This window comes from Dromaius novaehollandiae, chromosome 19 (genome assembly GCF_036370855.1).
Source record: "Dromaius novaehollandiae isolate bDroNov1 chromosome 19, bDroNov1.hap1, whole genome shotgun sequence".
NCBI lineage: Eukaryota > Metazoa > Chordata > Aves > Casuariiformes > Dromaiidae > Dromaius > Dromaius novaehollandiae.
The window spans coordinates 8,931,147-8,941,874 of NC_088116.1; the positions used below are offsets into that span (position 1 = coordinate 8,931,147).

At 41.4% G+C, this 10,728-nt stretch overlaps 1 protein-coding gene across 1 annotated transcript; it reads left to right on the forward strand.

The window, feature by feature from the left end:
• Positions 1 to 1,690: 1,690 nt before the first annotated feature.
• On the forward strand, positions 1,691 to 6,965 carry IFT22 (intraflagellar transport 22). The gene is made up of 5 exons (XM_026107170.2): positions 1,691 to 2,072; positions 2,464 to 2,543; positions 2,665 to 2,754; positions 3,905 to 4,107; positions 5,865 to 6,965. Exons 1-5 carry the CDS (start codon positions 2,034 to 2,036, stop codon positions 6,011 to 6,013), a joined length of 561 nt encoding a protein of 186 aa, XP_025962955.1. The 5' UTR covers positions 1,691 to 2,033; the 3' UTR covers positions 6,014 to 6,965.
• Positions 6,966 to 10,728: the final 3,763 nt, after the last annotated feature.

The window sequence follows — 10,728 nt, forward strand, 5'->3', positions numbered from 1 at the left end:
AGCAAAATATAATGTAAACTTTAAATACTGTTCACCAAATGACTGAACTATTTGTAAGTACTAAAGTATCCTCTGAAAGGCGACCGGCACTACATCTTACTGCTGCTTCCAGTAAAACCTGTGGGCCTCTAATTTGGGGACAAAGTCCTTTTATCTGTAATTCAGGCAACAGCATCACGTGTTTTGATATATCCATGTGTCCTGCTTTGAGTTCTCAGAGACACTTCCAGAGTAAAGAATAGTTTTCTTGAAATATTATTGACGGGCTGAAATTGCTTTTGGCTTTTCAAGGGAGAAGGAGGACCTGTCCATAGAGAACCAACTGGAGATGATCATTTTTGCTTGCTACCAAAACAGAATGGATGAAAACCAGCCGTCGAACAAATGCAAGACTTATCGACCATTACCAGTACAGTCTGGAAGTAGTTCACTACTACTGGAGTTTTCTCCCTGCTGTAGGCTAGCAAAGAGTGAATAAGTGAAACAAAATGGCCTTGCCAACTTGTAAATGTGTACTCTCACCAAACAACATACCAGCACCTAACATAACCTTACTCATACACTTAAGGCAGATGCTGTTAACATCGAATGTACTTAGGTGTCTCTGAAACATCACCCTAAATGGCTTGGCAGCTTAATTCTCACTTTCTAAAGTGACTTAAACTCCTAAATCACGTGGATAAGTCTGAAAACTGCAGTCTTAGGCAGTTGTGCTCTCCTTACTCTTCAGTGGCTAATACAAACACACGAAGACCCTATCTGACACTTCATCTAAAAATTAATCCTAATTGCTTTCCGGGCAGCTGCACAAACAGCCAGTTTTACCCAGTCTCACTGTTAGCTCTTGCTCATTTTTTTTCCTCTTCTGCACTGCTATCCACAATAGGACCCTTTATATCAAATTTCTCTTCATGTGCTTGTGGATGTGGCAACTAAATAACATGTGACAACTAATAAGAGATTGTCCTAGTTTCTTCTCTCTGGGTCACCCTTTCTGTCTTTTCTCTGGAAGTTAGTAGGTCTGAAATGTGGAAGATAAGACAGCAGCAGAAAGGACTTACAATAACTTTTCCTATTTCTTTGTGAATCTGGTCTTGAATCGCATATGGATCTTCACAAGGAGAAAAAACACATCCAGCCTGCTGTGAGAGAAGCAAACCTAACTCTAGGTGCAACTAACACTTTTGGCATTATTTTTTGTCTCACCAGGCTGAAAACAAAGCACTGTCTGAAGTTTAAAACGCTGACTAGTGTGATGCCACTGCTACACTAGACAGACCTGAGCTGCCCCTACATAAGGGGTGAAACACCAGACAAGCCCAGCGTGATGGAAAGACTGCACCCCTCAGCGAGAGCAAGGCAACTCGAGCTCACATTCATTGGTAGTACCAGTAATAAACATTTATACTAGGGCAGTGCCTAAAGGCCCTATTTGAAAGCTTGTCTAAAACTGCTATTGTACCTGGGCACTAAACAGCTCTGAAGCAGCACATCTGTCCGCCAGATGTGTTTGGGGTTTTTTGGGTTTTTTTTTTGGTTTTTTTTTACTTACAAGCTGCCATTTCAAAAAGCCTGGCGCTCCCCCTCACAAGCCTCCACAAGAAGCTGCTCAGAACTCGCCTCTTCACTGTCCACTCGGGGAGGATCTGCAGCTAAAACCGCCCCGCCCGCAGGCCGCGCGCCCCCGGGACCGCCCCTCGCGGGGCCGCCAGGGCCTTTTCTCCGCGGGAGGCACCGCGGCGGCTCCGCGGGCCCGGCCTGCCCCCCGCAGGGCCCCAGGGCCCCGGCTCAGGCCGCGGGGCAGAAGCGGGGCGGCGACCCCGGGGAGGCATCGGACGCTGCGCCGGCCACGCGCACCCCCCACGCGCGGGCGGGGGGTTGAGCCCGAAGGCCGCGGGTGGGCGCGCGTGCCGCCCCCCAGCACGTGACGGCGGCACCGCCTGCCGCCGACCAATCGCAGCGCGTCTTCCCCTCCCCCCACCCACCGTGTTGCTGGGCGACGCCCGCCGCGGCCCGCCCGTCGCCGCGGCGCCATGTTGAAGGCGAAGGTGCTGCTGGTGGGGCCCTGTGAGGTGAGCGCGCCCGCCCGCCTGCCCGCCCGCCTGCCCGCCCGCCCCCGGCGGCTCCTTCCCCCCGGGTGCCCGCGCGGCCGAGCCGCCCTGCGGCCTCTTCGGTCGCCGCCGCCGGTCTCCAAGGCTGCCTTTGCCTCGGCCACTCTCCCCACGGCCCGCTGCTACTGCAGCCTTCCTCAGGCGGAGCCCAGCGTGGCTTCGTGCCCCCGAATAAACCGTTACGCTGACAGGGTGCACGTTTGTGGGAGGGGGAGGAGGTGGCCAGGCCTGCACACGCAGTTCCGTGGCTAAGAGGGAGCAGGGTGCTCGGGTGAACACCCACCTCTCATGTTTGCTGCTGCTTGGACACCTGAAATTCCTCACAGATGTTTTCTGCTCCCATTTCTGCCAGTCTGGAAAATCGGTCTTGGCAAACTTTGTTTCGGAGAGCATTGAAGGGATTGGCAGCTACGTCCCGACGCAAGGTGTAAGGTGAGCAAATCCACGCCGTGCTGACTGAAGTAAACCCATGACAGTTGGCTGCCTCTCAGATAGTCCCACTCTCTGGCTGTGGTGTTGTGCAGAATTATCTTATGTCCACTCATTTTCACAGGATCCTGGAATACGAGAAGCCAAACTTAAATGGTAGCAGCAAGGGAGCTGGGTGTCGCTTTGAGCTGTGGGATTGCAGCGGTGATCAGAAGTAAGCCAGCTTCGTCATTCCCTTACTTTCTCCAGGCTACTTAACTCTTAATAGTTGTATTTCCACAGAATGTTCATCCTTAAGACCTAAAATCAATAATTTTCCTGAAAGGAGAATTATTCTTGCCTCTTTACCCATCATAATTATTTTTGTACCTTTCTGCTGTAAAACAGCTGGTACAAGGTCCTCTCTGCCATGATTCCAGTTGACCCCAAACTTCCTTTTTGATAAGGACTGAATATGACAGTAAAGTTCATAGCTCCTAGGATGAGCTCCTGGGAGACAGCCCAGTTCTGTAACTGACTGTGATTACTGAAAGAGATTGAAGAATATTTGCTTTCTCTTTCAATTTGTTTGCTTTGCCCATTGTTCTTTTACAGTGTTTTTAGATTAAGTACTATTTGGGGAGAACACTATGTATTTGTAATAATCGCAGACTTGACCAGAACTCCACGGCATGAAAGATGATAGGTTTGCAGTTTTCCCAGTTGTGGTTAGAGGCAGAAGGTGACTCGGTTTATGGGGCAGTGAGGAATAGAAAGTATGTAAGGAAGAAAGGAAGGCCTGGCTGTAAAGACTAACAAATATTGTTAAAAGAGAATTCAAGGACTGGCTTATAAACAAGCTATTTTTATTCTCTTTCTATAAAATTAATTAAATTGAATGATATTAGACTTTATCCCTTTTTGAAAGTGAGAGGTCCTGTCACTTATCTGGGAGAAGGACTGTGCGCTAGAGATTTAGATGATTTGGGACCCAGTTCCACAAGTTACTCTTCTTGGGAGAACCTACCTTTATCCCATTGAAGTTATTATGGAAGTGGACTTCAAACAATGTATTTATCTCATTGAGACCTTAATTTCCAGAGCATACAATTGAGAACTGGAGAGATCTGTTTTTAAGGAAAGGGTTTAAATAAGCACTTGACCAAATAGTACATTGTCACCAAATCATGGGACCAACTAATATAATAGATACGTCAAAATATTTGGAATATGATAGATCACTATTAAGATTACTAACTTATAACAAGGAAAAAGTACTGAAATGTGTTTTTGAGGTGAGAAAATGAAAACTCCTGGAAGTTTGAATGCATGGTTCCATTTTCAAGCTATCAGTCTTACCATTTTCCATGCACCTGTTTTTCAAGGTTTGAAACATGCTGGCCAGCTCTGATGAAGGACTCCCATGGCGTGGTAATTATCTTCAATCCGGAGCTGCCCAGTCACCTGAAAGAAATTGAAATGTGGTACTCCTGCTTTGTGCAACAGCAGCCATTGCTAGACAGTCAGTGTCTTCTAGTTGCACATCACAAGCCAGGCCATGCAGGGGACACAGAAAATCTGTCCTTGGGTAAGGAGAGAGCAAACATAATTTATAACTCACAGGAGGGTTTTTTATAGATCTCTTTATCTTTAAAGTTGGTGATATCTTATAACTTGCATTTTTCATTTAAATTTGTCAATCTAAGAATGTTAGAGTGCTTTGCAAAAACAAAAAGATTAAATCTCAAAAGTCATCTAGAAGGTGAGCAGTATCCCTGTATTACAAAAGGGAAAGTAAAGACAAGAACAGTTTGAGTGACTTTTCTAAGGCCACACAGTGAATATGTAGCAGAGCCAGAAATCAGAATTCCTAATGGACAGTCTCAAGCTGTATATCATCACTTGCAGCATGTTTCTTTCATTGATTTTACCTAATGCTTACTGACCCTTTTAAGGTCATTTAAGTCTGCATTTTATAAATCCAAAGACTAGAAGCCATTTGAAATAAGAGGTTACCTGTCTTCCTCTTAAAATTATTATAGGCGCCTTTTTATATGCTGGTGAATTGTTTGTGGCTGTTCTTACAAATAAGAATAAATTGCTCTGTCATATGGGAAGCTGGAGATAAAGTCCATTTGATGCTACTAATCTTATGTTGGTTTTACACTGCTATAAATGATTTCAGTAGCACTGGTCAGGCTAACATGATCATAAAGTCAGGATCAATATTCAGCCTTTCTGACAGAGGCATATGTTTTACTGAAAGACTCCCTTTATACTGGGCTTTGCTAGAAGCTTTCTAGAAATGATCAACACAAAGGAACTTTAAGGAAAAACAGATGAAGTGTATTACAGATGATAAAAACGGTGTCCCAGATCTCACTGTATTTTGTTTTGCAAGAACTACAAAGCAGTTTTGAGGAATGTGTGCCTGGAAGTACAGAAGGACCAGATTAGGAAAATTAGGAGAACCACTTCTGTGTAACAGCAATGAAACTTCTATTAAACAGACATATTAATGCTAATTATCTAAGGAAAAAGAAAGGTTTCTTATTTATAAGAACTTCCTCCATCATAGTGACAGCAGCATTCATTATCAGCATCAAAAAGCAAGTCATAGTTACATGTCTTCATAGTCAGAGAACCTCACTTCCCAGACTCCCAGTTCTATCCATTGAATCACCCATTCCAATTTCATTGAAAGGAGAGTTAATCAAATGTGCCAAAGTTTGTCTGCAACAGTGACCTTTTTGTTTATCACAACAATCTATATGGAATAAAGTTCAAACATATATATTTTATATAACAATAATACACATAGAAACACAGAACTATTGAGGTTGGAAAGCACTCTGGAACTCTGGAGATCATCTAGTCCAGCCCCCCTGCTCAAAGCGGGGTCAACTACAGCATCTCGCTGAGGGCCTTGTCCAGTCACGTTTTGAATATATCCGTGGATGGAGACTATTAATATGTATTTAATATAACAAAATATTTGCATAATTTTGAAGTGATCAAAGAGTGTCATATCAATTAAATGGTAAAATTCCTATTTAATACTGAATTTTTATATTCTGCCTAACTGAATGTGAAAGCAAAACCAGTAGTTTAAACCTTAATTATAATGTTCAAAGATTTTAATCTAGCAGTGAGTTGCATTTGTCTGTATTGCTAGCAAGCTATGTTGCATTTCTTCTTAATGTGTTATACATCATCTGGGGTATCAAAAATGGATACTACTGAATGCCAGCTGACTTCTTCAGCGTGAACTGTTACATGACCTTGAACATAAATGGTTATTTTCTACAAAGAATATACCTAATTATTTTTTATTTAACTTCAAAGCTTCTCCACTGAACAAACTGAAACTAATACATTCCAACTTAGAAGAAGATCCTGAAGATGTTCGGATGGAATTTGTGAAATATTTTAGAAGCATTATCAACTTACTAAATGAGAGCAGAGACAGGGAAGAAATGTCAATTATCTCATAATGTTAAAAGAAACATGGAGAAGGGAAGAGAAAGGATTATTTTGCTTTGTAAGCTATACTAGCCTGTGAACAGATCTTCACAAGAATTTGCCGGTCTATAAACACTTCAAAGAAAATAACGTGCAATTTATGACTTAACCAGAAGAAGCAAGTGCTGACATCAAATGAACTGTGGTGCCAAAAACTTGGCTACACATCCAGGAATTTGGGTAACTTTAGTTGCGCTGTGGTTTCATTTGGCATCAGAGGCACGGGAAAGTATTGTTTAATATGTTAGTGTGGACCAAAAGATAAAAATACCAGTCATTTCTTCACTTCAGAATCCCTTTTTCTAGAAGTGCTAAGAGAAGAAAGCGTGACAGAACCTAAGATTTATGGAGTTCTGTTGAAGCATCTAAGTAAAGTGTTCATTTCAGCTGTATTCTTGGAGAAGTTATGCTTTTGGAAGTCAGTAGAAACTGATTGGAATAGGGATCTGAGAAACGGTTGCAGCAGAGAATCCACATTTTAATGCTCCAAATTGTCCTTATCTTTCTGTCCAGCATCTGAAGAGAACACATTTCATAGCTATTATCTTGACAAGACGGAGTAAGTTGCAGTCTCCCTCAGGACTAGGATTTTCTTCCATTCTGACAAAATAAACTTGTTGGTGACAATATTTAGTGCTCTCGGAGTGGAAAAGAATCTAAATCTCAGTATAATGCAGCCACTTTGACCTATGCCAGGAGCACCAATAAAGAAAGAAAGTGCTGCATCCTCCAGAGGAGGAAAAGCTGTTTCCAAACTTGTATTATTGTTCCCTGTAGCACTGAAACAAGTGATTTCACAGATAATTTACTTTCTGAGTTGTTTGCTTTGCACCCATCCCTGTTCTTCTCTGTGTGTTTTGCTGTGGAAGACATTTTTCTGTAACATTTAATACTAAGGCAATAAAAACACATTTTTAAAATGTATCCTTTTTGTTCTCAAACAGAAAGTTAATTATCATTTCGTGGAACTCTGACTTGCTTGATTTTGTAGTGAAAAAAAGTAGTGATAATTTTGCAGTACATTTCACACTAATTAGCTCAAACAAGAAAAGTTTGCAAAGGTTTGTCACAGACCCAAAGAGTCAAAGAAATGATGAATGAAAAACAGACGCATGTATCCATACTGACACTCATTTATTTATTAGAGGAGAATTTTAAGGAGAGAAAGGAACAGCAGAAATCCTTGAGAAGCATTCCATTCCACCTTGTACTGCCACTCAACTTGCAAATTCTTAAATCAATGGCTTCTCAGAACTATATCTGACATATAGCACTAAATTTTACAGGAGATTTTATTTCATTTTATCTTCTGTACCACCCAGCTATATTTGAGCTGTAGCTATTTTACAAGTATATTTGTTAAAAAGAGCCTTGTCCTCTCATAACCAGTCTTTTAGTTAACATCCCCTAAAGAAAGCATGTTAAAAAACATGAAATACTTGGTGTATTTTAGTTCAAGACTGAAGGAAAGAGAGTTCCTTGGGTTTTTCACTGATCTAGTTTAAAATTGGTCTGCTGTTTTTCCTGTTTTCATAGTTCTTTCTTTTCTGATTTGAGTAATGACTAGCCTGCTCTTGTGGGAATGTTATCAGTTTCCCAAAATGGCAAGAAAAGATTCCTCAAAAATTTACTCAATTGTTTACACATCTTTCTCATGACCTTCACATAAAGTGAGCGTGTGTTACAGAGCAATCATGGCTTTCTCGAGGAAGCTTCATGGAGAGCAAACAACAAGCAGGGTTTGGTGCTGTGTCACAACTGATGTTAACAGTAGCTCAAGTGTTGTCCTGGCCTCCTCAAGAATGCCCACAGGTCTGTCTCAAAGCAAGGGGTTTTCTCAGATTGGCAGCAAGCCTGCGGCACACAAGTTTGGTACCAATAACCTGCACTGTTCTTTTCTTTTGTGTTTGGTGTGCTTTCAGAATTTGCTGCCCCAGCTTCTTTTTATTGTCTGCTGGCTCATATTCTGCCATTAAAGCTCCACTCAGTTATGAGATGAAAGGAAAGACATACTGAAAGAAAAAATCAGTGAGAGGGAGGATACCATGCAAGAAAGAAACAAAGTAAGCAATAAGAGATGAAAAGTCTGGGGGAGAATAGTGGGAGGTTGGCATTTCAACATCTACCTTTTATTTTTAAGACTTTAGAAACAATCAGGCTTTATATGTTTGCAGTCGGAGTCATAGGGTGGTCTATTGGAGGCAGTTATTGGAAAAATCACAGCCTAACTGGAGAAGAAGTTTTTTACATGCTGCCTTAGATTATATTTCCCTTGTTGCCAGCTGTGGTGCTGAAGCCAATTTTTAAAATATGCTGCCTTAATAAATTCAGTTTTTCCCAACAGCAGCATTATGATATGCACCAGTAAAGACTGGTGTGAAACCCACCATATATAATCTTACTTGGAATGTAAACCAGTATTTGGATGATTCCAGGGTTGAAAAGTCAGTGAACTCTCCTATTCACCACCTTGCTTCATATAAAATGTTAATCGTAATCTTACCTTAAATTCAAAAAAAGAAATGTAAATTACAGATAGGTATATACTGCAAAACATTTTTCATTAGAGAAGAAAAATACTGTCAGACAGAACCAAAAACAGATCCCTAGATTCATATTTATATCATTCAGAAAGGCCACAATATGTAGTAAATGTGGGATATCATTCTTAAAATCTGGTCAAAGAGATTAAATTCTGTGGCTGCTGAGGAACAGAGCAAATGCGTGGATCAAAATTAATCTTTAGTATTGGAGAAGATACAGGGAAAGTGTTAATTCAGAAATAGCATTAATTAATGATTTATGAAATAGGTCCACAGAGAAGCCCAGTTAGAACGGAGTAAAGAATGCCAGATGCTGGACAAATACACGTAAGTCTTTGTCTTGGCACTTCACAGCCTACCCGTCCATTGCTATCAGTAGGTGTGCAGAGCTTCAAACAACTTCATAGCACTGTATTACCCAGATTGGGGGTGTGCAGTCCTGCTTGTTTGCCTGAAGTGATGTAGTTAGTAAGTGACTGTTCTGTGGCTCTATATCTGCTTCTGCTTGTGAGAAGAAAGAATTGTCCAGTCAAGTGGAAATGAAAATGTAGAACATGAGGTAAGCAGCAGCAAATTCCACAGAAGTCACTTCGTTGACAAGCCATAGGTTTAACTAGGAGTTAAAAGAGGAAGGAGGAACTAGGAGGAAAAGATAACAGCAAATTTGCAGTCATCTACATTGAGGCCCATACCACCATACCTAGCACTTCGAAAAGGCTTTTTGGACAACCTTTCCAAGAAGTGGAAGAGAAGGTAGAGAACTAGTGAATAGTCTGCCAATATAGCCATCTCTAGATGGCCTCAGGGCCTCAGGGTGAGCAGTTCATGTCTCACTCTGTAATCAGCCATGTACCACCAAACCTTACTTTGTAAGAACAGTGCACAAACTGGAATTGTCTGAGTTGCTATTCCTTTTGCATGGTTCCATTCCATACTGGAACTCAGCACCTATTTGTTCCAGCATTAACTTTTCTGTGATCACCTGCATTGTTAGCATTTTGGGGACAGAAGGTGGAATCAGGGACATGGGACTAGGTGTTTTTCCTGAGCCATTAATGAACAGAACATTTTCAATATTAATTCATTAAAATACATACAGCCTCCACAGTGCAAAATCCAGACTCCAGGATATGCCAACTATGCAATGAGAAAAGAAACCTTAAACAGAAGCCACGCAGGTACAGCATTATTTTGTGATTTGGCATGAAGTATTAATAAGCTTAAGAGCTTACATTACTGATGCCTTATTTATGCTAAACAGAAATTACTTTCAAGGTTTTATTGCTGTGTGGCTACAAAAACCTTTAGACCTATAGGTGATCTCTACACAACTTCACACTCATCTCTCATGAAAGTGGTTGGTACATCATTGTTTTGGGCACTTAACCTAAACTTGACACAGAAGCAGCATGGAGATGTGATAGGGAACAGTCAGACTTGAAAAAGTTCTGCAGGGCTGGAAATGCAGAATTTTAAGACTTTGGGGTTGTATATAGAAGGTTGATGGCTGTGGCTATCTTGCAGCCTCTGGCGATTTAAGACATTTAAGCTCTTCAACTACAAAACAGAGTTTTCTCATGTTACCTCTTACAAACTATCTCCTGCTTACACAGAACATTTTGGAGTCAATAACTCCCGTGATGATGAAAACAGTCACAAGCACTGCAGTCCAGATGTGTGGCTTCCAGGGTAAAAATCATCCTTGTTTACAACCAAACTTTGGGAGTAACAGCAAAACTGAATGAAATACATTTGGACCCTACCAAAAAAATGCAGCTTTCCTTTCAAGTCATATATTTTGAAGGCCAGGCCTTTCGTCTTGGTTGCTCTCAGCATTGTTCTGATGGACACAATAGACATAAGAATCCCTATGTTCCTATTACTGAACTGCCAAGTGACTATAAGGAAGTCACGTAGGCCAGCATATTCAAGAGTGCCCACCAGTATTGCGTTTCTGTATGCTCGGCTTAAAATATGAAGGAAGCCTATGTGCAGACACTTCAGGAGGCAACTTCCAGAAGGTGTCCAGGACCTCTTAAAATCAGATCTTAAACTACTTAACTTCTCAACTGGAATACCTTGCTTTGGAGGCCACTTGTAATTATTTCCACTTTTCCAAAGGCCTGTACTGGTGGAATACTTCA